General features: G+C 45.8%; 1 protein-coding gene across 5 annotated transcripts in view; it reads left to right on the plus strand.

Annotated features, from left to right (window-relative positions):
• The window catches only part of CFAP20DC (CFAP20 domain containing), a 276,940-nt gene extending 252,671 nt beyond the window's left edge, over positions 1-24,269 (plus strand). For all 5 annotated transcript variants that reach the window (XM_075549963.1, XM_075549964.1, XM_075549965.1 and 2 more), the window contains 2 exons: positions 9,975-10,069; positions 23,198-24,269. In XM_075549963.1, coding sequence (XP_075406078.1) covers positions 9,975-10,069; positions 23,198-23,310 — 208 coding nt within the window. In that variant the 3' untranslated portion in view covers positions 23,311-24,269. The remainder of the gene's footprint in view (positions 1-9,974; positions 10,070-23,197) is intronic.
• Positions 24,270-26,800: the final 2,531 nt, after the last annotated feature.

The following is a 26,800-nucleotide window of genomic DNA, read 5'->3' on the forward strand; positions in this document are numbered from 1 at the left end:
ATCCCTTGTGCTTGCTGAGTGTCCGTTCCTTTGTATCCAGTGCAATGTTGGAAATGAGGCTACTCAATAACTATTTACTTAAATGCAGATAGTTCCTGCCTGGGGCACCCCATACAAACCTAAAGTAACCCTTACTAGAGTATAGTGTTGGTAAGGCAAACAACCATCTCTAAAGGTCTTTTTTTTTTTTTCTCAGAAACCCAAACACTGTCATCCAATCAATCCCAACGCTTAGTGACTACAGGACAGCATGCAGCAGCCTGTGTGGTTCCTGAGACTGTAACTCCTCACAGGAGCAGAAAGCGCCGTCTTTCTCCTTCTGAGTGGCTGGGGGTTTTGAACTGCTGACCGAGTAGTGGTTAGCAGCCCAGTGCATAATCATTATGCCACCAGAGCTCCGACAGGGGTCTCTCTTCCAGGCTGACAAAAATAAGATAGCTTCTCGTGAGTCTTTATTTTGATGCAGTGAGAACTAGGAAGGCTCTGTCTTCCTCATGTTTCATATACATATGGACCAAGTTTCAAAAGTAACACCATTATGTCTTGCCTAAAATTTATAAAAGCAAGGCCCTAACTGCTAACCCAAAATTCTTGTAGCTTAAAAAATCTTCCATAGGTCACCAAGGCCTTTAGAATAAAAGATGAATTCTGTAGTTTGCCATCCGAGGCTTCTGCCTTCTTCAGCAACTGCCTACACTCTGCCACACGCACACGCCCAGTGCCCATCAGGCCACACTCCTACGGGAACCTCGCGCTCTGGCGTTTCTGCTACAAGGCTGCTGTCCATTCCAGAATATCCACTCATGAGTGTGTTTTGCTGCCGCATTCTCATCTTTCAGGGCTAGCTCCTTTCATCGCTTTTGTTAGAAAGTGCTACCTGACTGCTTCCCCTATGAGAAGACGTTCCTTGGGCTGACTTCTATCTAACAACACCTACCCGGATTTCTTATAAACGCTAATCTATGGTAGGTCTCTCAGAAGCTGAATTCCTCAAGAATAGAAACGCTGCCTTATGCTTCAGGTCCCATAATAAAGTCTGAAACCTTGCAGGGACTCATGTATCTATTAGATGAAAAAAGCCAATGCAGCTATACATACAACAAAATACAGGGGGAAACAAGAAGATGTCTCTTTTTTTTCAGGCTCTCCCAAATGAATGAGCTATTACTGTCTACATGTTGTAGTTGAATTGAATGGCTGGTGCTTTGACTTGTGCCTCCAGAGTTGAATAACCGACCACTTCCAGTGAGGCGATGTATAGGAAATGACCCCAAAACTCTGTCATTGATATGTTCTTAGCCTAAGGGAAAAACTACCAAACAGGAGAGAGCCAGGTTTCCAGAGAAGATCTGCAGTTCCCACCTACTTCCACATAGAGCAATTGTTGTGTTTTGTGATTTCTTAGGGCACCGTGCACTTGAAGAGAATTGAATCATCTCTGTCTTATGAGTTTTCTGATTAATATATGGCAGTGGGAGTGATTTTGTAGAGTCTGAAAGAAGAAAGAACATGATCTTCCATTTATGTGAATGTTTGTTGCATGTCTCCAGATAAACTCGGATTGGTTTGAGATGAAAATGTCATACTTGTTGCGCAGTGTGTTTCCCAGCTTTTGCTCTGGAGGAGACCGTGAACACTGAAGGCATCGCCGTAATGCAGATATCTCTGAGAAGCCCTTGTTGGAGGAGAGAAGTGCCTGTGAGGGATGATCATCCTCCTATGATCAGCTCGCTGCCTGTTCGGATTCCTGCTGTTCCTCCCACCACTCACAGAGTGTGTTCTTCTGACCTTCTCTCTCTAAAAGGTCTTCCTCAGAGACCGCATCCATTTCCCAAACTTCCTAGTTTCAACTGTATGTCTTTCTTTCAGAAAGCTGTAGTCCCAGCCTTCTAGCAAGCATTCATTCATTCAACAGGCATTTATTGAGCATCTACTATGTGCCAAGCCCAAGATGAAGAAGACTGCTATAAATGAGATGATCACCAGCCTAATGGAGCTTATAGTCTTGTGGGAGCATCGTTTAGATGAGATTTAATAATTCAATGGAGATTGGATTATATAGATTTTAAGGTTTCTTCCAAAACTTATCTGGTTAGAGGTCTCCTGAGGAAAACAGACCCCAATAAAACAACAAGAATATCTCTGTACGTATTCTAACCCTCCTTAAACATATACAGAAAACCCTGCAATTTCGAATTGAGCTTCTAGTTTCGAATGTGGAGAATCCCATGAAGAAATGCTATTGAGAGCTCTTTTGGTAAATTTAAATTTGAAAAAGAAAATAAATAACATTTATTTTCTTAGTCTTTAGTCTAGTAAGTACATTTCTGGACTAACTTTCTGTTTCCTGAGGCAGAAAATTAGATTTTTCCATGTTGGCTATAAAGAAGCAGGTGTGTGTCCTCGGATTCACCCCAAATTATGTATTTACCAAATGCGTGATGAAGAAACAATAGCACATTCCTAGCCTGTGAAGAAAAGGCAAGATGGAGGGGAAACACACAGCAGGTTACAGTAGCAGCATTATTTACTGTTATAGAAACGAGGCCGACAACGGAACCCCTGCAATAGCCATGCATTGGATAAATGTTGGTGGTGCCTAGTCTGTGCATTAAGCAGCCAGGCACTCAGCTAGGTGCTGGTTAAAAGAAAAAAATAGAGGGAGGGGAAGTGCTTTCATTAATCAGAATGTAATTAGGAGAGAACCAAGGGTTCCTAAGGATAAGATCACAGTCGCTCCTGTGAAAAGAAGTGACAAGAAGCTTGACTGGGGAGAAAAAGATCAGAAGGCCCCTAAAAGTGTGGTGCTTCCGCAGAAATCCAACAGTTGGCTATGAGTCAATCGAGCCAAGATTGGGGAGGAAAAAGTGGTCTACACAAGGGGGGTAAACGTGTGAAAAGACCCCATGATGTTAGGGAGTATGCTGGACTGTGAGGAATGGGAAAAAACAGTGAAGGTTGAGCGATTGATTAGTCTGTGCAAAGTCTCCGTGACCATGGTAAAGATTTTGGTCTTTCTCCTAAGTACAATGACTTCCCAGTGACAAGGAAGTGTTTCGGGTGAGAGATTAACAAAGTCATGGTAGTATTTTGACTGTACTGTGGGTAGCACAGGGAAAATGTAGCCAGAATGAGCAACTGGGGGAGGATCAAATAGGAGCTCTTGTTACAGAAAACAAGGGGCAAGAAAGTTGCTTGGACTTTTGAACAGGAAGTTGATTCAAAGAGTATTTACAAAGAAGATTGACTGAAATCCTTGAGAATTTTTTATCTCATGATTTCCTCCTTTATCTAGGAACCCTGGTAGTATAGTGGGTTACAAATTGGGCTACTAACCATTCAGTAGATACTCCATGGAAGAAAAATAAAGTCGTCTGCTCTCTTAAATAGTTATAGTCTCTGAAAGACTTTGAAAGATTCTGTAGGCAAAATGTTGAATGATGCAGGAAGCTTCAAGAGAAGATGGAAAGAATACGCAGGCCCTGCTCGTCGACATCCCTCCATTTCAGGAGGGGGCGTGTGAGAAAGAACCATGGTGCTGAGGGAAGAAGCTCAAACCGCACTGAATGCACTAGCCAAAAACAAGGCTCCAGGAATTGACTGTTCATTGATGGACTCATTGGGTTTCAGAAAGCTGAAGCACCCTGGAAGCACTCACTATGCCAGGACATTAGGAAGACAACTACGTGGGCAACTGACTAGAAGAGATCCATATTTATACCCATTCTAAAGAAAGGTGACCCACGGAATGCTCACACTAAAGAGCAGTATCTTTGACATCACCTGCACAGAAGTAACATTTTGCTGAAGATCATCCGACAATAGTTGCAGCAGTGCATTGACAAGGTAGAGGTTCAGGCTGGATTCAGAAGAGGATGGTGGAACAAGGGATATAATTGTTGATGTCAGATGGGTCTTGGCTCATAGCAGAGAATACCAGAGAGATATATGTTTGTGTTTCATGGACTATGCAAGAATTCAACTATGTGGACCATAATAAACTGTGGATAACATGGAGAAGAATGGGAATACCAGAAAATTTCATTGTGCTCATGTGACCTTGTATATGGATCAAGAGCAGTTGTGCAAACAGAACAGGGGAATACTGACTGGTTTGAACGCATAAACGGTGTGCATCAGGGTTGTATCCGCTCACTGTATTCAATTTGTATGCTAGGCAAATCTTCAGAGAAGCTATAGGCTAAGCAGATCTTCAGAGAAGCTGTAGGGTGTGGCATCAGGATTGGAAGAAGACTTATTAACATCCTGAGATATGCGGGTGACACACGTTGCTTGCTGAAAGTGAATAAGAATTAAAACCCTTGCTGATGAAGATCGAGGATTGTAGCCTTCAGTCTGGATTACAACTCAATGTGAGGAAGACCACATCTTCACAACTGGACTGTGTTAGTCTGGGTTGACTAGAGAAACAAATTCATAGACACTCAAATGTCTAAGAAAGAGTGTGTAAGAAAGTACTTTATATACAAGAGAAGTTGAATATTGAGAAAACATCCCAGCCTAGTTGTGATCAAGTTTATAAGTCAGCTATTAACCCATCTATCCAATACTAATCTATAAAGTCCTCTCAGACTCACAAAACACATGCAATGATGTCGAATTCAGGAAGATCACAGGCCAGTGGGTAGAAGGTCTTGTAGATCCAGTGGCAGTGTGAGCATCTCAGCACTGGCAGGGGTCTCCACATGGCTCCTTCTGTTCCAGGACTCCAAAGTAGCTCCATGTGTCATGTCAGCAAGTATGTCTCACAGGGAGTCTGTGAGTGTCCTGCCTCCAGCGAACTATTTATCTCTGTGGTGCCTCCAAATGAGCGCAAGCTGCAACCTAATTGACAGGCTAAACTCCACCCCTTCAGTCTTAATCCTCTCAAATTGACAACAGATTGTATAATGACCACATGGACCAAGAGGTCACATCATGATAAATGGAGAAAAGGTTGAAGTTGTCGAGGATTTGGTCTTGCTTGGATCCGCAGTCTATGCTCCTGGAAGCGGCATCAAGGCATGTGTTGCATTAGGTCAATGTGCTGCACAGACCTCTTAGAGGACTGAAGAGCAAGGTGTCAGTGTGACAACCAAGGTGAGCCTGAACCAAGCCGGGGTCTTCCTCTTTGCATCACATGCATGTGAAACTTGGACATTCAGTAATGAAAACTGAAGAAAAAGCAATGCATTTGAATTGTGTTGGGGAAGATATTGAAAATACCATGGAGTGCTAAAAGTACAAACTGATATGTATTGGAAGAAATAAGAACAGGGTGCTCCTTAGAGGCAAGGATGGCAATATTGCATCTTACATACTTTGGACAGATTGTCAGGGAGAGTCCGGTCCCTGGAGAAGGACATCATGTTTGGTAAAATGAAAGGGTGGTGACAGAGGAAGGCCCTGGATGGATGGATGGACTGACCCAGTGACTGCCGCCATGGGCTCAGGCCTGAGGACAATTGTGAGGACGGCGCACGACTGGGCAGTGTTTCATTCTGTTGTGCACCGTCACGATGGGGTGGAGCCCACCCAGTGGTGTATAACAACAATCACAATCTCAGAAACCCAACAGACAGCCCTACTCTGTCATTTAGGGTCACTGTGTCTCACGGCCAGTGAGTCTGGTTGTAGTTTTTCTTTTTTTCCCCTGACTTTTATTGGTATATAATTGACGTAAGATACATTTCACTCGTTCAGTCACATCAAGTCGAGTTACACAGTCATCACGACAATCAGGTTTGGAACATTTGCTTTACTCTTGTTCTCATTGTTACTAGCTAGCCATTTTGCCCCAACTTCCCCTATGAGGCCCCAAGGAACTAGTTACTGCCTCTTTAGATTTACCTATCCTAAATTTCTTATACAGAAAAAACCTTTTTTAAAAAACAAACCAGAATATCAAAGTATAACATAAAAATTTCTGTTACGTTTTTCTTCTTCAAGCCCAATGCCCTAACTGCAGCCCATGGGCCCAATCTCCCGTTCCTCGGTTCCTGGGGCTGCGGAAACAGAAATAGCACAGGGAGATGACTTTACATGCAGACATGTCTTCGCTAACAGTTCGGGGGCCTAAAAGTCAAAGTCAAGCTCTTGGCCATGTTGGTTTCATCCTTGCAGGTAGACCCCGATGTTTCTTGCTCCTTGGTTTCTAGACAGGCCTTGCACAGAGTCGTCTTTGTTTGTCCTCATCGCCTCCCCAGTATGATCAGACCTTTGTGTCCACTCTGCTCTTCTTCTGTCTCACAATTGTTATATTTAGAATCCACCTTGCTCAGATCTGATCAAGTTAACATAGGAAAAAGAAACCCTGTTCCCAAACATAATTACATCCACAAATAGGGTGGGGGAAAACAATTTATGATACCCTCGCCTACTGCCTGTTTGTAAATACGGTTTTAGTGGAGCACAGCCGTGCCCATTCATGAACGTAATCTCTGTGGCTGGTTTTGCGCTAGATAGCAGCGCTGTTGCAGTGTGTCGTATGGGTCACAAACCTCCCTACTTACTGTCTGGTCCTTTGCAGAAAAGGATGGTGTGAAAGATTTTATTCGCCTTGAGATAGCATTGCCATGACATTCCGTAACATAGAAGTTCTTCATTTAAGAGCCAGAAACCCAGAACTGGGCATTAGAGGACCGCCGAGCCCCTGAAAAATGCCCTCTACTTATGGACATTTTTTTGGGAACACAGCCTGTAGTTTCTGTCAACTTTTTAAGGGCTCTGTGATCTTGAAAAGACAGATATATTCCCTCCCGAGTCTGTTCTCTAGACTACAGAAGATTTTTTTCACCCTAAATTTCTTCCAGAAAATAAGGTAGTACCCGCAAGGCGAATGATAAATATCACTAAGTGCTGGACATGGGCTGGGGTGAAATGCTTATTTCCTCATATAAGGCATCCTGTGCAAAGTGTTCTTTCTACTGGGTTGGTTCCTCAGTAAGTAAATGTAAATGACAGCCGTGTGGTAACTACTGTCAGGTTTTGGATTTCTCAGATAATTATTCCTCCAGACAAATAGTTAAATGTCTGCGAGATTTTAGATTGCTTCAAAACCAGGGAATCCCTTCAAGAATACAAACAGATGAGCTGGTCGACCAGTGTGGTAGTTACATAATTTCATGTCAACTTGATGATATAGAAAAGTGTAGGGGGTGGAGTCTAGCCTGCCAATCAGGTCACAGCCTGATGGTGCCTCCTTGTAGGCATGCCTTCTCTTAAGGAGGGTCCTGGGAACCTCACCTTTCTCCCTCTGCCTTCACCTTCTTTCTTGCTGACCCTGAAGCTGCTAGAGCCACTGCCACTGGATCCACAAGACTTTGCACCCACCAGCTGTGATCTTCCTGCATTTCGCATCATTGCATGTGGCTGTTTGACTCTGAAGAGGGACTTCTGGACTAGTATCAGACTTGTGGACTTGAGTTGGACTGGGCTGGGAGGTTTCCTTGCTATACAATTACTTCTTGATGTAAAGCTCTTTCTTACACATATATGAGTGTCACTGGATTTGTCTCTCCAGTCCACCTGCCTTAACACAATCTGCGGCAGCAGACCAAAAGTGGCCCACAGATAAATGGATAGAATATGATAGACAGATGATAGGTAGGTAGGCAGATAGAGAGAGAGATAAAATGCTAAAATTGGGCCATCTGAGTAAAGGAAATACAGAAACTCATTGTACTCTTTAATAAACTTTCCTATAAATCTAAAAAATATTTTTAAACTACAAAAAGAAGAGCTCTGTACTTTGCATAGCTGCTGCTAAGAAAGAAAAACATGAGTCAGCATTTAAGACATAAATGCCTTGCACAGTCACACAGCAACCCCCACCAAAGTTTTGCCCCATCCATGGCCATGAGTAGGAGCAACTGCTGCCATTGTGAAGAGTTTTGTAGTTGTACTTGGGAGTGGCATCATATGATAACATTATATTTCTCCTGTTCATTCTTTGCTGTCCATCACTTGACATGAGTAATGAGGTCACTGGAATGCTAATTTGTATGTAACCTTGTCATTTTCTGTAATGTCAGAATTTGGGGACTTGCCATAATGAAATAGACTAAATAAAAGGTGCTTATCAGTGCCCATTAGCTTAGAAGTCTATGACAAATCCTTTCATAATGTGGTGTTATGAAATTCAATTACCCAGCATGTTCACCTTGCTTTTGCTCACCAGTCATAATGGAGTGGTGGTTTTTACATGAAAGTACTTTTTTAACTGGAAGAGTGAATGACTTCCAGGAAATCTGTGTAGATTTGTAATCATTATGCCACCCTTTAAACACTGCCTTGTTTTATCATTGTAGGAAAGGCCACACCATGCTAATGAATGCGATGATGGTTTGAACTGACATTTATTGAACACTAATTATATCCAGATCCATGCCAGATGGGATTTTTAATCCGTCTTTGTTTGACTTTATTTCTGACAACAAAATTCTGAAATATTATTACCCTCTCCCTATGGTAGATGAGGTTCAGTGATGTTAAATGACTTGGCCAGGATCTCATGGCAGTAAACATGGAGCCACAGCTGGCCCGGCGAGCCAGTGCTCTTCATTGCTGGTTGGGACTGCTTCCATTATAGGTAAAACCAGAAGTAAATAGAAGAAAAAAATTAGAAATTCTTTAACCAAGAAGACATGCTTCTGCTGCAACCCCAACCAACTCCACTGCCATCAAGTTGACATCAACTCATAGCCACCCTAGAGGACAGAGTAGAACTCTCCTTAGGTTCTCCAAGACTGGGAGTCTTTACCTGCGAAGACCCTCTCGCCTCTCTTCCACTCCTGTTGAGAGGAATAAAGTCGATGATGCAGGATGATCCTCTAAGAACTAGAATTCATGATGAAAAGCCCTTCCCCTTCCCCTGCCAGCTCCTTTCCACTAAAGTCCAGTGGCAAAGTTGGAGATGAGAACAGCTTGAAGGCAAAGGCTCCGTGATTCATGCCTTCTGACGGCCACCCACTTGAATTGCACTCACCCAGGTGTCTACCGGAGGGAGGAGGGCGATTGAAGGCATGCAGAAGAGAGGAGAAATGGGAACTGAGGTTGGACAGTTAAGACAGAGGGACAGAGAAAGTAGGAGGTGCTTTCTGGAGTGGGTTTACCACCACTCATAGTTATAAATCACTCAAGGGCCGGACCCCCCCCACTCTCCCCTCCTTTGCCCTCCGCTACTCTCAGCCCAGAAGTAGGCACACTGACGCTTGGCTCTGCACTAACTCAGGATAGCTCAAAGACTAACCTCCCTTGTGAGTCATCCATCGTGTGGAAGTTGTCGTCCGTAAAAAGACCCGTGTGGCTTTCTCAAGCTTTCTTACCCAAAGGTCCTAAGGAGCGGCACTGTGTTTCTTCTCAGGTACTGAAACAATTTTCTCCCCTCTGTGAGGGAAACAATAGGAAACTGAAGAGTTGTCTTCTTCATTAAGTAATCGATGTATTGAACAAGTGAGTTAAGTGATTGACTCCATAGTAACCAATCTGCAAAACTGAATACAGCTGTTTCCTGACTTATGACCCAAACTCATCACCATGAACTGCACTTACTTACAACTGCCTTTTTTGGGCAGTGGGGGGTACACGTTATCATTAGTGATATGTACTGAGTACAACATTGCAGCTCAATTTATAAATGTCATCATATCTGTAAGTTTATACGCAGTGTTCCCAATTCCCAAAGACAATTAGACATTGGATTTATTAACACATGGAGAATACAAGGCAATAAAATGAAAACTAAAAGGAAAAATTTTAAGTACGCAAGTGAACTGCAGAAGGCACCCAGGTATAGCAAGGCCGTCAGACAAGGGCCCACCAGCATGAGCAGGCAGACAGCTTGCCGTTCTAAAATATGAAGGAGGAGAAATGTGTGTTTGGGGAATGCCCAGGGAATGAACCATCCAAGACAAAAGACAACCCTTTCTGTGGAATTCCCAACCTATTGCTCATCCCTGCTCTTTCCTTTTCAGGGACTGGTTAAACATGTTCAGCCCGCCCATCGTGCCTCCCAGTCAGCAGCCAACCGAGCAGCATCCGGATTCCTCGGGAAGTTCCAGTACTCAAGGTGGGACATTGAAAAACGCGCTGTCTTAAAAAGATGCAAAGAACTGGCTCTTCCGAATAGAGAAATCCAGTCCCTTTGCGATGCCATTGTGTCCATTAAATGCTCAGCCCTTGTGCTTGCACACCTGAGATGAGGCAACCTGTGTGTCATTGTTCTCGAACCACGAGTCCTTGGCTACTAACAAGAATGTGATAGAGAAATTGTCCCTGTTCTTCTGAAACTCAATTCCAGAGTAAGATGCAAGGAGGCATCAAACACTTTGTTGGGGGAGAGGGTGGGTGGGTGTAATGGAATAAAAGGTACTGGAATCTGGCACGATGCGCCCTGGCAGTTTAGCATGTAAGAGCGTGCTTTGGTGTTCCATAGACCTCCTTCTGTGTTCTACTCTCTCTGTTTCGAGTTGGGTCCCCGTGGGGCATTTGGGCCACCACGGCTCTAGCAGAAGAGGAGTAATAGATCATCTGCACTCAAGAGTTTTTCCTGAAGACCCAGTGAGGTGGCACACATGAATTCCTGAGAACAATGCCCAACCACACTATTATTACTGGTCTTCTGACATCACAAGATCCATGTCTTCATGCAGACAAAGGCTGGCACGTAATGATGATAGCCAGTGTTAATGTGAAGGAAAAGTAAAACGCACACGAACCTTTACCTGGGTTCTTTTGTTGGTGGAAGCCATCAAGTCAAGCCATTCATTTCTGGTTGTAAGCGGAGAGCATGATAACCAGGCGTGCTGAGATGGGGGGGTACAGAAAAAAGTCTGTGGTGAAAACCAGAGGGGCTGGGGCAAGGGCAGGGCAATCTAAAGTACATAATTGGAGAGAAAACAGCCTCAGAGGGGACTCCGTGAGACCATGGTCTGGGGTGAATTTGAAGACGGAAGCACTGTCGAAAGTTTAAATAAAAAATGGACGAGAAACCAATATGAATTGCTCTAATGGAGGTGCCAGTTATTTTCCCAAACTGCCCCGGGGCGAAAGGAGAGCCTCCCATTTGTCTTCAGGGCTGGAGGATTCCAAGTGAGAGCTCAGGCTCCTGAGCTGTGCCTTCTGGCCACCCAAGGGATGGCAATGTCGCTGTGATTCACCGTCGAACCAGATGATGCCGCTCAAAGTGGGGGTCTTTTTAGAGGTGTGCATTTATAATTACTGATGACAGAAGGATAGGACCCTAGCTGTCAGGAGGAGACATTGGCGCGGGGAAGCAGATAGTAGGTAATGTGAAGTGTCCAGAATAAGCCAGGAGAAGCAGGTGTGCGGTCCTTGAGCAGTCAGTCACCCAGGATCCATTTAGTGAAGCGGGCTCAGACGATGTCTTAAAGTCACCCCTGTCAGTCCTAGCTGTGGTGCGGGGAGTTTGGGTGTGCTGAAGGTAGAGAGCTCTCAGCAAGGACAGAGTTCCGGATGAACTTCAGAGGGCAGTCCCCTGCCTGACACCCAGCGCTCTGGTCAGATAGGATTTACTCACTTTCCCCTTTTCGGAATGCCCGGGTGGCTTGGAGCCAATTAATGCCATTAAAAAATAAGCCTAGTTTTTCCTATCTGGCTAATCTTTACGTGGGAATAAGGAACTCTGGTGTCATTAGACTAGTGACCACAGGCCGGCCATTCAAACCCACCAGCTGCTTCATGGGAAAAAGGTGGGGTTCTCGGCTCCCATAAAGGGTTACAGTCTTGGAAACTCACAGCAGCCATTCCACTGCGTTCTGTAGAACAGCGTGAGTTGGCATCGACTCCATGGCAGTGAATTTACATGTTAAGGGCGCGGTTTTAATCAGATAGCATAGTGAAGCCTGGTATTATCATAAGATAATGTTGCCATCTGTTCCTATAAAGTGGCAAAGAAAACTCAAGAGCTCGTCCGTTCAGTTCTATCATCACAGTGGAAGGGAGGCATGACACGGGCACTCTGGCACTCCTGCTGGGTGTCTGTTTATAAAAACAAGCAAAACCCCCAAACGCAGTGCCGCCAGGTCAGTTCCCGCCGTGAGCAATCCTTTGGGACAGAGTAGAACTGCCCGGACGTTTCCGTTTTCCCCGAAGCCCACTGTCACGTCATCCCCTCGGAGCAATTCGGATGGCCATCCGTGGGTTCGCAGCGGGTCTGTAAAAGGCATCTGCTGACCTGATCTGGCATGGGAATACCATTCATTCAGCGGCTCTGCTGCGCCACTGGAGGGGATGGAGCTGCCTGCTGCATAGGGCTGGATAGCTTAGAGCCCAGAGAGAGCGGCGCTCTCAATCTGGGGGTCCAACGGCCCTTTCCCAGGGCTCGCCAGATTCATCACAGTAGCAAAATCACAGTGATGGAGTAGCAACGAAAATAATGTTCTGATTGGGGGGTCACCACCACATGAGGAGCTGTACTCAAGGGTCGCAGCATGAGGAAGGTTGGGAGCCACTGCGATAGAGGGTGGTGATGAACCGGAATCCACCCAGTGGAAAAGGACTTCTTTGGGTTTTGCAAGTCAGAGTTTACTCCAGGGCACCTGGCTTGGGTTTGGGGTTTATGGACCAGGCACTGTTTTTCATCTGCTACATTTACTCTCCAATGTCTCAGCACAGCAGAGAGGTCAAAACTCACAGCTCACTGCCATCGAGTCAATACCGCTCACAGCAATCCTAGAAGGACAGGGTAGAACTGCCCCCTGTGAGTTTCTAGAACCGCAACTGTTTCCAGGAGTAGCAAGCCCTGCCTTTCTCCCATGGAGCAGCTGGGGGTTTCCAACGCTGGACTCTGGATCACAGCCCAATGTGTAGCCACGTTTCCACCAAAGCTCCTCCACGGGAATGAGTGTGCGTAGTGACTGGCCTAAAGTCACACCACTAACCAGTGGCAAAGCTGGACTTAAACCCAAGCAACCTCTCTCCAGAGCCCAACCACTGTGTTCTTAGCCATTTTTTATTTGGAAAATAAGTGATTTGATTACCTACTCAAAAAGTATCCATTACCATCCATTCAGTTCTGAGGAGGAGGAGAAGACCACCTCTACTTGAGGTGACAAATGTCCAAGCAGAGCCGTTGGTGCTGGGGTGATGACCTAGGTTTCTGCCCTATCTGTGCTTTTCCACAGAACCATCTCACTGGGTCAAGAACTTGAATGTCCAGGGCTGGGACCCAGGAAATGGTGTCTCCTTCCATATTGTGGCTTCCCTGTCTTCAGACTTCTAGGATAACCATAGTAATCGCTAATGCCCGTTGAATCTTCCTGTATCTCAAAAAACACCTTGCCTTCGAGTGGATTCTGTCTCACACAATTGTACAGGACTGAGAAGGGCCCATAGAGTTTCCCAGTTCATAACCTTACAGGGGCAGCCTGCCTCCTCTACTCCCAGGGAGAGGCCAGTGGGTTCAAACCTCTGACTTTCCGTTAGCAGATGAGCACTTCATAACCAGCAGCACCTCCAAGACTCTTTTGTTCCAAGCCAACCTATGCATATTTCAGTTGGACTCTCATACCACCTATAGAGTTGAATGCACGGGCCTGAGAGGGGTGAGCCCGTGTGCTCAGATCATCATGCCCCCACCAGAGATGCCGAGACCAAGTCGCATTTGTGCAGTTGGAGGCAGGTCTGCAGTTGAAAAGCAGGGAGGCAGCCTGGCCAAAACATTTAAGTGTGGGAAAGTTGCTCCAGGCTCTCCTAAAGTAAGCGCACAATGACCCATGAGTCAGAGATTGCTGTCCCTCCTTTAGGAGAAGGGGTTTGTCACATTTTCTGATCAGCTAAACTGTCTCTGCCACCTGAAAGTGTACAGCCTTGCACTGCACGCCGGCTGACTGCTGGGGAAACGGGCCACCCTCCACCCCAGTCCCCTCCTGAGCACAGTGTACTTGGGGAATGCCAATTACCGCGAGCGGGGGTGCCCTTCACAGTCGCTAGAACTGTGTTCTCCTGGAGCTGGTGGGAAATGTAAAAACTGGAAGTTAAAGAGTTTCAGAACTTACTTTCAGAAAGCTTACCGCAGTGACCTTTGGAAAATGAACCGTAGTGTGCTCGAAGAGCAGTTGTCAGTCTGTTTTTGACATTGTGCCTTTGCAGATAGGACCCTTAAATTATTCATGCTTCCTGGCACCAAAGTGGAACAACAGGGGCCTTCTCTCTCAGCCTGTAGGTCTCTCCTGCAGTTTACATAGACATGGAGTAAGAAAGGCATTCAGAGGGGTCTTAGAACAATAGCATGCTTGTACCCTTTTGACAGCAAAGCCACATAAGATATTCCTTATGAGCAGTGATTAATCTCCCATGAGACATAGGCAGGCAGTGTCAGAGATGTAATGTCTAAACTGTGCGTCAAAAATTTACAGAGCGCCCGTGGCTCCTCACAGCTAAGTAGAGGGAGGGCAACTTGGCCTGCTGGGACTCCACAGAGGATTCCGTCCGCCCCTGGTCCCCCTGCCACAGCGCGATGAGACATTCACTTACACTGCTTCTAAAGCAGTGTTGGTACCGACCCCGACAGATTGTAGGCTTCTCAGAGCAAGTATGGTACCATCCCAGAGCCTAACCTGGTGATAAAAAAAAAGTCCCCAGCTGAAATGCCTGCTGCAGTTTTTTAAAACATAGGCAGTTCTCGTTCTTAAAACTTTCTGGATAAGAACATCTTCTTAGTACCTACGAAATCCACAGAGCCCTCATCTCAACTCTTGAGTTTATGAAATGATCCATGGGATCTTCAGCACCCTTGGATCCGGAGCCCCTGCCAGTCCCCCTGTGAGGATTGCCCGTGGTCTCTCGCGAAGCTTTGAGGGAGGACGGTGATCACAGCTTCTCGTACAGCTGCCAGGGCCCAGTGGGGGCTGTTTCCTGTTGTGCAGAGAAGTGGCACAGCAGAATGCGGAGGGCAAAGACTTCTCCCTTCATAGTATGAGGAGACGCATTCACTCTAAGGGATACAGGGAGTGAGCTTGTGGTGGAGTCTCCTACGGCTCTCGTCCTAGTACCACTCTCCACACGTATCCCCGCACGCATCCCAGGAGGGGCCTGGCCCAGGACGTGGGATTTGAGATGTATTCCCCACAGCGGTGTGTTGAAATTAGGCCCTGCAGATGCTGTGTCCTGCGGGCCTCAGACTCACAGCCTGGTCAAGACCCTTCCTTCGTGTCCAAGCACGCATGTGGATCACCACCTGGAGAGGATGGAAGTGCAATCGTGCCTGATTAAACAGCCAAGTCCTCCAACATGCTACTTTAAATGGACTGTCCAAGTAAAGGATCAGAAACCAATGAGCATCGAGTGGATGCTGCTGTGCCTGCGGTTTTCAGTGCATCTCAGGGGCTCCACTGGCTGATGCTTCAGAAGGAGACCTCCAGCCCTCTCTTGAACCTCCAACCTGTTCGTTAGCACTCAAGCAGCTTCACCACTGGCACCACCAAGGGACTGTAAGTGCTCGAGGTGGCCTGTTGTTAGGTGCGTGGGAGTCTCCTCTGACTCACAGCCACCCTGTGGACAACAGAGGGACGTGCTGCCTGCTCCTGCCCCAGCCTCACAATTGTGTTTGAGCCCATTGCTGCAGCAGCTGTGTGTTTCCAGTAACCTCTCAACCTGAGGAGCTCATCTTCCAGAAAATGTACCGGAAACTGTTCCACTGCTGCTCAGAAAGTGTTCCGTGGCTAATCCCTCAGAGGTGGACCACCTGCCCCTTCCTGCTAGCCTGCTTTGTCTGCAAGCTCCATTGAAGCCCGTCCAGCAGGCTCATGGAGCTACTGATGGCATAGCTTCCATCCGCATCGCAGCAACATGCAGGCCACCGCAGTAAGGTGAACTGGCAGGGGAGCAGCGGATGTGATATATAGCCGCCAGCTATTCAAAGTGAGGGGGGAACTTATTTCCCAAAAGACACCTGAACTATAATCGGCAAATGTTATTTGCCTTCCAAAGCCTAGCTCTCTAATAGAAGAAAATATCTCCTCATCTTTATTTTATTGTTGGCCATTTATCTTTCTCCCCCTGGAGAGCACCTATTTGCTGAGACTCAAATTTCAGCAGCTCCCGGTGGGCTCGCCCAGATGTTAGGGAGGGCGAGGGGCGTTATGTTGGAGGGAGAGCCGGCAAGCACCAGGTGCTCGGCAGAATCTTATCTCCAATGACCTCTTTATTGATCGACGCCAGCACTGGCTGCTCCGCACAGTGATCCCTCACGATTGACTGTTTAAACAATAGGATATTGGTATGCACATAAAAATGCCGTCCATGAGATCTTAGGATCTATAAAGGAGAAAATGCATTCGCCGCTTTTAAAAAAACATCTCCATGACAGCGTCGGGAAATTGAAAATCCAGGCAAGTGTCTTGATTCAGAGATTTTTAAATCAGATAAACTGGCCGGTCCCACACCAGTGATGTTCAAGCTTGCAGGTTTTCCATTCTCTAGAGTTAGTGTGTGTTAAATATAGGTAATTAAGCATTTGTTTTAACTGACTTTCAAAAGGTGACCTGGGAGGCTTCTGTACCAGAGCTGATCTAGCGGGGGAGGGCCCTCACTATTGCCACGTTTCGTTGGCACCATTGTTTTTCCTTCTGTTCCCGCCCTTGCTGTTAGACTGCTTCTACGTGGATGAGGCGGAAAGTTTGTGGTAGATTGTTATCTGAGAGGTAACTTCGTTTCGCTGGAAATGGCCTTATTCTGTGGAGAAGAGTGAAAATGTAATCTGGACCCTTGTCCGGCTTCTCTTTGTCTGATCGCAGAAAATGATTTCACTTGTTAATTTGCCCCTTTAGGGTTTCTGGAGCCAGCCTTTACATAGAGCCAGTTAGCATTTTGAGGGAAAACAAACTTGCCACTATCCAAGAATATAATTGAAAATTACCCCATCCCTATGCACAAGAACTACCTGTCAGAACCTGCCCCACGGCCTGACGTCGTAGTGGCAGCTGCTTCGAGACGTCATCATCTCACTGTGTGGAGATCACAGTGGCACAGTGATGTAAGTCGGAGGCTTTGGAAATTACGTTACAATGAAAATAAAACCTTTTATACAAGTTTAAAGTACTTATTTCGATGTAAAATTACACATAATCCCACCCAATTTTTGTACAAATGTCACTGTTGGGGTGGGGGTGGGGGATTCTAATCCATCCATTTCAGGCTTCAGTACCAAAAGCCACCAAACCTGTCTTAGTCCCCATTAGTTATGAAGCGTTAGGTTCCAGCTCTGTAATGACACCCATTGGAATGAATGCATTTATAGACCAGTACGGCTCCAGTTTGTATGCATTGAATAGCAAAACCTGTACCAATAATGAATTGGATCCACCTCGATCCCTGTGCCGGCTGGTAATAAAGACCTATGACCCATTACAACGGCTGTTTTCATCTTGAACGATTCCCAACTACTTATAAAATGCATTGAGTTTTCTAACTTATTAGAAGCCACTTTCAAAATATCTTTAAGAATATCTTTGGGGAAGCAGAGGCACAGGAGGAACTACACAGCTCTCTGCAGGACAACTCTCGGTGTCTGAGTTCCCTGCCGCATCTACATGTGGCAAAACAAGAACTGGTAGTGGCAGACACCTTAGACCGCTGGTTCTCCACCTTCCTCGTGCCGCGACCCTTTCATACTGTTCCTCATGTGGTGGTGACCCCCCCCCCAACCAAAAATTATTTCCGTTGCTACTTCATAACTGTAATTTTGCTACTGTTGTGAATCGGGCGAACCCTGTAAAAGGGTCATTCGACACCACCACCACCCCACCAAGGGGTTGCAACCCACAGCTTGAGAACTGCTGCCTTCGTTAGGAATTGTCATCATTTACCTCTGCACGATGTTTTAACATTATAACTGGTGAAAAAAATCACTTCTCAGCCTTTTGACTAAAATCAAGTACAGTTTAGCTGATGAAAAATATTAGTTTCACTTTGGGGTGGGGGAAATGCACGATTTAGATAGAAGTGTTTTTATTTAAAAATGAATTCATCATGGTGTCCTACATAAGACTAGCTGGCTGCTAATCCACTTTTTCTTTTGGTAGCAGATCAACTATCATTTCGAGATACAGAATAAGGTATAAATGAATAGATGGTGTACAGCATGAGTCTTCAGATGCTGATTGAGATCAGTGCATTTTATGATTCACTCTTGCATCATACTAACTGACCTTTTGGGCCAGTGGCCCCCAGCCTGACTGTCCAGCAGAGTCATCTGGAGGTATCTGTCACCCGCTGGAGATGAGGCTTCAGCTGGTCCAGAACAGGGTCTGGGCATGGCATGCTTGAAGCTCCTGGTTCCCCCGCGTGACTCTAATGTGTAACTTGAATCAGGAACCACTGCAGGAGACTGATAGAATCATTTCTGTGATTCCACAATGTTTCCTTGGATGGCTCCTTTTCCTCTCCCCAGGAGGTGCTTCCCTGAGCATCCACGTTTTCCATGCTCATACTTAAAGGCCAGCCATTCTCCTGGTTTCCAACATCTGGCCTCGACATTGTTGTCTTCAGCCCTATTTTCCCATCCAAAGTCCAATGGTCTGTCCCCATCTGACAGACCAGCACTGGTCACAATGGACTCATTTCCACCACACTGCCCACCTGGAAGATGAAGCTCCCCTTGCCAGCCTCCCATCTCTGACCATGCCACCACCATTCTCCTTGCTCACCCAGGCCACGCCTGATAATCTGCAACTGCACTTCTGCCTCGTCTCTTTCTAGGCATTCCAACGGAGCGTCGAACATAGACTCGTTGAACGTCCAGACTGTCCTGAAGCTTCGCCTAAAGTATAACAAAATTCTCCTTGGCTACACTTTTATGTCTGCCTGTTAAACAGTTCTTCCTTGAATTCTTGCTCAGGGCTCTTCCCTGGCTCCCTATTGCTTCATATATTACGTCTGAACTCCATTCCTGGTGCTGTAATACCCTCCTCCTCATTTCCTAAGCTCGCCAGCCCTCTTCACCCACTGACCAGAGTCGACACCTCATTCTCCCATCACCCCCGGTCGCCTTCTCACTGCTGACTTCTCCCATCGGGTCTTGTGCCTGCAAGGTCCCTCTCTCCTCCGGTTTCTCCTAGTTCTACCCTTCTAGTCTCCATTTCTGTGATGATGGTTATGATAGCAACAGCACTTGCTGAGTGCTCACTGCGTGTGACTGAGCGGTCCCTCTATTGGTCTCCATAGGTGCCTTAGCACATACACGATTAGTATCCTTCCTCTACCCGTAAGGAGACTAAATCTCAGAGAGGGGAACTTTCCCAGTGTCTCGCGACTGCAAAGTGATATATTTGAGATTTGGACCCAGGGCTCTGTGCCTCTGTCGTGTGACTCTTTAACTACTTTTTGTCTTAACTGCCTGATTCTTTATTCTTCAAGCTTTATCTGTCACCTGTTCTGAGTTCCCAAGGAAAAGGTTATAAACCTATATCTCATGGCTTATTTTATTATTAACATTATCCGTATTAGTCACAAGCTTTTCAGCAATGACCATCTCTACTGTGATTGATGCATTTCACCAGTATCCAACTCTGCCTTCTACCAAAAATTCCTATGAAATAGGCATTATTTCTCCAGTTTGTGGGATGAGGAAGCAGAGATCCCTGAAGTGAACTAGCCAAACCCCCACCCCTCCCCAGTCAGTCGTTCAGGTAGTAAAGAGCAGGCCTGGTGGGTGCTAGAGCCCATGGATTTTCTTCACCACCCTGCAGTCGCGACTCCTTGGTCTTCAGCTTCCGCTGCTTGCGTGGGTGTGTGTCACATCCCCATGTGCTGTGCACAGCTCAGTCACCCAGCAGCCACAGACTGCATGCTTATTGACAAACTGGTTGTGTCCAGTTCTCTGAAGATTAAAGGGAAGATAAATTAAACATCCGCTCACGAAAGGCCTGCATGTCTGTCTGATGTGCAGAGAGACTCGCCCTAAAGAAGAGAGGGGCCTTTGAGAGGGAGCGACCACAGGGAAAGCTCGGCTGCTCCCACTTCGAGGAAGATGCTGGCAGTGGCTGCGGGGTGGCAGCAGGCCCTAGAGGAGAGAAAAAAGGAAAGGCAGCCTGCCGTCTCTGAGTTCTTGTTCTTAATTAGACACTGTGCAGGGTGCTCGGGTCAGCGCCCACAATTAATGTGGCCGTTAGGAAGGTTGTGCCGTGCTGTAAAGATCTAGCCCACTCCTGGCCAAGAGTCACAGAAAGTCATCACAGACACCACAGGAGCCATCTACAAAATCCCACACAGATGATCGTCCCAGCCCCGGCTGCACCTTCCCCGAGTACTCGTTCCATTTGCTGACCCACTGGAAAGCTTCAAAAATTCTCCTGTGCTGAGCCCAAATCGGAAGCCCCATAACGCCCACACACTCACTTATTTTTGTCAGTAGTTTGGGGCATTTATATTTTTTTAAAATCACATTTGCTTTGCTTCCAAGTGTGACTTTTTACAATATGAGATCATTTTAAATGTTGCTACCATTTCCAGTGTGTAAGCCCCTTTTATGTAATAGATTCTAATCGAACGCATCCTGCCACCTTCTTAACAAAATCATTAAGCATGGTAGAAAGAACACTGAACGAGAGTCTGGAAACCCAAGCTCCCCAACACTGCCCCTCACTCCCTAAGTGCCTTCAGATGGGCATGTCGTTCCTGGCTGTTTCACAAAGCTGGAACAGTGAGAAAGTACTTTCTAGCCATCGGGGGCTCCGTCCATTGAGATATTAGTAAGCAAGGCAAAACAATGGATCCTCTGTGATGCCCCACTCTTTAAAGAAGGGGTCCTCAAACTTTTTAAACAGGGGGCCAGTTCACTGTCCCTCAGACCCTTTGGAGGGCCAGACTATAGTTTTCCAAAAAAAAAAACTGTGAATAAATTCCTATGTACACTGCACATACCTTATTTTGAAGTAAAAAAAAAAAAACCAAGCTGGGCAAAAACACCCAGCAGGCCGGATCAATGTCCTCGACAGGCCACATGTGGCCCGCGGGCCGTAGTTTGAGGGCGCCTGCTTTAAAGGCTGCTAGCCCTACTCTCACAAGAGTCTTGGGAAATCCTTGTCCGCTTCCCTCACCACACTGCCCAGTCTTTGAAAACAAGGCCTGATTGCTATCATCATTCCTGTCCCTGTCACCTAGCTCAGTGCCTGGCACAGAGGAAGGTTGTGTGAAGTGTTTGCTGGGTGCGTAGAAGAAGGGTGGGCAGAAGAAGGGCTATGGTACAGTTTCTTTCTTTTAGTCTTTATTTTTATTAAATATATTTATTGCTGCAGGCATTTCCCAGTTATAAAGAGAATTATTGGTACAAATACATGAGAATATAGGAAAAGACCCCCCCTCTATTTTCCATGGAGAGAAGTGTTTATAGGCATATGCAGTATATCCCATACTACTGACTAGAGTAAACTCTTTGTGTGGTACAGTTTCAATTCCACACCTCTCCCACCTGGACCCTGTTTTAATTTGATAAAATGGCATCGCCTGGAGCATGGTATTGTTGAATGGGAATCAAGCATGAGTACCTGCTAGTAGTTAAAGATGGGTCACACTTGCTGTCCTGGGTGCTCTCAGGATGCTATGAGGCTGGGCCACTTGGGGCTGTACGTAGAGACAGGAACTGTAAGAGAGGACTTACATGCAGTGAGAGAAGGGTGGGTTAGGTAGGTCTCAACAGTTCCTGGGCAGTGGGTATTTTGAATAATTCTGCAGACTCTGTCCCAAGTTGTAGGGCACCTGGCCCCAGGTGCTTAGGGTGAATGTATAGAGGCCCAGGAATGCGAGAGCCGGACAAAGGGAGCAGTGGGAAAGTGGGTGGAATCTGATGCTTAAGAAAGGGAACTGAACCAGCCTTTGGCCAGAGCCTCAAAACGATGTCAAGGAGCATTTGTGAAACATTACACTACAGACCCTCTCCCCTAGACTTACTCCAGGTGGTCAGTGTCCTGATAGTGCCTTGTGGCAGCTTGGTCTGATTTTGACTGGGTTAAATGGAATCCCACCACCATCATCACCTCCCATCACTGGGCCATGACACTGGGAGCATGAGCTTCATTTATTATCCTTTATTCACTCTTTCCACAAACATTCCATATATATCATTGTACCTTTTATTGTGCCCCAAGCCCTGTTCCCCGGTCACCATCAGAGACCCTCTGGCACTGATTGTTGGTGGTCTTACCGCCCAGGGGCACGGTGTCCATGGTCCTTGGTAACCTGTCATAATGAGGAGAGCAGGAGTCCCTGGGTGGGGCAAACAATTGAGCACTGAACTAATTGGTGGTTCGAACCCACCCACAGGAGCCTTGGCAAACAGGCCTGGCAATCTGCTCCTGAAAGTCCGCAGCCTCCAAAGGCCAGTGGGACAGTTCTACTCCGCCTACATGGAGGCACCCTGAGTTGGAAATGGCTTGAGGGCAACAAATGGAGAAGCGTGTTGTAGCCATTTCCCTTCTCCCTGAGCCTACTCTACTCTCCTCCCTTACTGGGACTTTGAGAAGGATGCAGATGGGGCTCCCTTTTCAGCTGATGCCCATGTGTTGGGAACCAATCAAACCTTGATGCATCGACCGTGGGATCTGAGCCACCCATCGACTGTCTCAAGGGAAAGCACTAAGCCAGGCTTTTATTCCCAGCACACTTGTCAGGTCTTCTCTCCATAAATAAAAGTACAGACCTTGTGACACTGTGTTTTCTAGATATGTTCTCTGCTTAATTATTTTCTATTCCTAGATGATACTGTTATTTTAATTTTAGGATCTATGGTGGGGGGGGGAGGATGGATTCTTTCTTAGATCGTTTAATTACTTTGCATTCTGTGTAGCCCTGGGTCTCAAAAGAAGTATGGAGTTGTCTGATGACTAAGTTTTCAAACATGCCCGAGGTTTCTGTGAATCTTATTTAACAGAACTCTTTCTCCCTCGGACCTCTGCTTTCTTGTTTCTCCCCGTGCCCGTCCTGCACAGCTCATTTCTCTTGTCCATCCACTAAAGCTGGCCCTGTGGTCACTGGCGCGCTTCTTCTCCATCTCATACCGATGGCATGGGGTCTCGTCGCTACCACCACTGTCCTCCATGCCAATGTAAGCATTGTCCACGAATACAGACACTCTCCTAGGAGCGGGCGTGACCCCCTCCCTCACCCTTCTCATGGCGCAGCTGTAGGGATTCCAGGCCAGGCTGGCAGCTAACGTGTCTGTGGCGCCCCTTCCTCACAGGTGAAGACGAGCTGAATGTGGACGAGGACGAAGAAGTGCTGACTCTGTTGTATGACCCGTGTCTGAACTGCTACTTTGATCCCCAGACTGGGAAATACTATGAGTTGGTATAATCCGTCCTTTCAGGATACAGAAGGCTTGCTGCCAACCCCTCACCTGGAGCATTCTGACACTTCTGCTCCCGCCACAGGAGGCACCACCGTGTGTGTGCTGGGCAGAGCGTGGAATCAGAAGTCACCGAGAGAAATTAACGTGCATTATTTTGTAAATAATGTTCCATGTTAAGAATAGCTATGTTCCTTTTGTAGATGTGTGCGATCTTGAACCTGCGATGAAATGCAATAACAAACAGAAGATTTTAAGACTTTGAATTGGTTCTTATGTGTTGGTTCTTTTCCTGGGTATAAATTTTTTTTCTTTCACATAATTGTATGTAAACAAATTAAGAGTTATTAATTCAATTTTTGGCAGTGTTAATCTGTAAATGATGGCTTGATATACAAGAAAAAAGAATGTATTCTTGTTTAAAAGATATTTGGGAACCTTTTATTTTATTACATATTTGTATTAAAAATAAAGCCTGGTGGCCAAAAGACTACCTCCTAAACAGCTTCTTTTGATTCACCTCACTTTCTCTGCCAGCATATCCCTGGATGCCGTTTACATTTCCTTAGGCTCCAGAAGAAGACACAGTGTGAGCGGGCTAGTTCATGACCACAGAGTATTGGCACGGCTCCCAATATTCCACTTCATCATAGTTGATGCAGAGTTTGCCAAAGATCACACACTGTTAATCATTTAAGATGCTTACCACTGTGCAGGTTTGGCAGGGTCGGGGGATTTAACAATAAGTCATCCATTTGGAGGTCACCTCACCCATCTGACCTTTCTGTAACGTGAGCCCAGAGAAATCTGGGAGGCTTCTTTTTTGATCTCTAAAGTTTGGTAAGTATAACTCTGCTTGTTACACAGAGCAGAAAAGAAATTGTGTGTTTCCCGCATTCACCCAGGCGGCCTTGGCTGGTGTGCCAAGTGCATTAATATTGAGTTTGAGGAAGAACTTACGATATTAGCTGGCATATTTTGTTATTTAATAAAGATTTTTTAATAAAGAAGAGTACCATTGGAAATGAAAAATTATTGGAGTGCAGTTGGATTTAATGGGAGTACGGTCATTTCATTTACTGTTGTTTGATAGAAGAAGTAAGAGTTCTTTTTATGAAGGTAGAGTGGGGCTCCTGTGGCAAGGATCATACATTATTTACCACCCTGTTTGTGTTTGATAAGCTTTTAATCCTATTGTTCACAAAGTATACCTTTGTTATGAATTTTACTCCCAAGATCTTCATACTTATAAAATGAAAATGAGGAAGCAGGCCTTCACAGGCACACAGAATAACGAAAGAGTTGGATGACCTTGATCATGACCTTGAAGATTGGAGGAAGGCTCGGGCTTGTAATGAAATAGTAATAAAATAGTAACTCACTGCTGCCCACACAAATAGGGGAGTTGATTAGAATCAGTTTGTATTAGTTAAAACTGTGGTTAGAAGCATCAAGAACATAATGACCTATCTTAAGTGGGGCCGGGGCTGGGGGGGACGTACCTTATGGATATCACCCCAAAGTAGAAGGCTACAAACTCTCAAAATAGATTTGAGTTGGAACCTTGAAAGCTATGAAGAACTGTGCTGGAATTATAAGCAGTAGACACCCTTGATCCCCAAATTCAAAGGCCTCTTGAACAATAACCCCAGGAAGCAAATGAATCAGGAAAATTCTTTATCTCCCTACGGTAGTAACTCACAGTTTCTCATGATACGGATCACCAAAATAACTCAGTTTCACCTTTTTTCTGTCCTTGGTTCGCTGCCCAAGCAGCCAGAGGCTGGTTGGCTTCACTTGCCCGTCATGCCAGGAGGACATAGAATAAGGCTGAGAAAGTTCCTGAGGAGAAGAAGGTGCTGGCACCACAGAGAGCGGCCAGGCGGGCAAAAACAAACCTAGAAACAGGGTCTGTGCCACCCACCCCTGCTTCCTGTGGCTGTGTGTCCTCTTCTCCCCACACTGACCCCCACCCCCAGCATCCTTAGGTACTAAGTCCATCTCCCCGAACTCTTAGCCACCCCCAAGTCCATACATCCAACTGCATAGAAATGTAACTTCTCAGTTTTGATTTTAAACTCAACTTCAAATTATAACCAGAGTTGGAATTCCAGTGGCCTACTTTGATCCAAGGACCCCCAGGACCCTCCCCTGTAGGCAAGGAAGGAAGGCAGTTTTAGAGTTTCTTGTGAGTTGAGCAGACACATCAAAGGTATCGTCATCCACCATGTACATTTGATTTGTCTTTTTTTAAAAGAGGTAGCTTCACTTTTGTTGTGATTTTTTTTCCAGAAGAACTGAAAAGCGAAATAGAAGTTTGACATGGCCAATTTTAAACCAAAATGATGCAGCCAGTTTACTCATTGACCAGCTGTGCTTGTTCATTGTTCACAAATTTTGCCACATGGTCAGATCTCTTGGTCAGTTGATGAAATTAATCATGCCCGGGTTCCAATCAAAGAATGGGATCTTATTGGTCTTGAGTGCAGCCTGATTACATAAAGAAAGCCTCACTGCCATTGAGCGGTTATTGACGTGTGATGACCGGACAGGATATTGTAGAACTGCCCATGTGAGTTTCCGAGATAGTAAAACTTCATGGGAGTCTCATCTTTCTACAGCAGAGCAGCTGGTGGGTTTGAATCACTCACCTTGGGGTTAGTTCAATTCATAATCCACCACACTACCAGTGCTCCTGCCTGTGCATAGAGATTTTTAAAACCTTCACTGGTAATTTGTTGCCTAATCAAAATTGAGAACCACAGATATAGAATAGATCCAACATGATGAGAGGGAAGTCATTTTACCTTATGGCATAGGTACCATAGAAGAAGCATCTACCCTATGGATTTCTTTTTTTTTCCCCTATGGATTTCTTATGAAGTGTATACCAAGTGTGGGAGTTACATAATCTCGTGTCAACTTGAGGGTATTATGAGTGAAGGGGTGGAGTCTAGCCTGTCAATCAGGTCATCGTTTGATGATGCCTCCTTGTGGGTGTGGCCTTCTCATAAGGATTCTGGGAACTTCCTCTCTTTTTCCCTGAAGGTGGGCCACACTCTCTCTGCTTCACCTTTCCTACCATTCAGACACTCAGAGCTGAAGGAGTTACACACAGACCTGCGCCAATGCTGAGATGCTTCCACTGGCATTGGACCCACAAGACTTTTCACCCACTGGCCTGTAATCTTCCTGCATTTAGCCTCATTGCATGTGCTGTATGCGTCTGAAGAGGAATTTATGGACTAGCATCAGACGTGGGCTTAAATTATACTTAAGGACATGCTCTGGACTGAGCTGGGGTGTTTCCTCAATGCACAATTGCTCTTTGATATGAAGCTCTTTCATATATATGAGTGTCTCTGGACTTGTTTCTCCAGTAAACCGGTCTGATACACCAAGCATTCACATCTGGAACTATTGCAAATGACTGCTGGGAAAATTGCTTGAATTCAATATGGAAATACAATCTAAAATAATTTGGTATCAATTTTAAGT

Source organism: Tenrec ecaudatus, chromosome 5 (genome assembly GCF_050624435.1).
Source record: "Tenrec ecaudatus isolate mTenEca1 chromosome 5, mTenEca1.hap1, whole genome shotgun sequence".
NCBI lineage: Eukaryota > Metazoa > Chordata > Mammalia > Afrosoricida > Tenrecidae > Tenrec > Tenrec ecaudatus.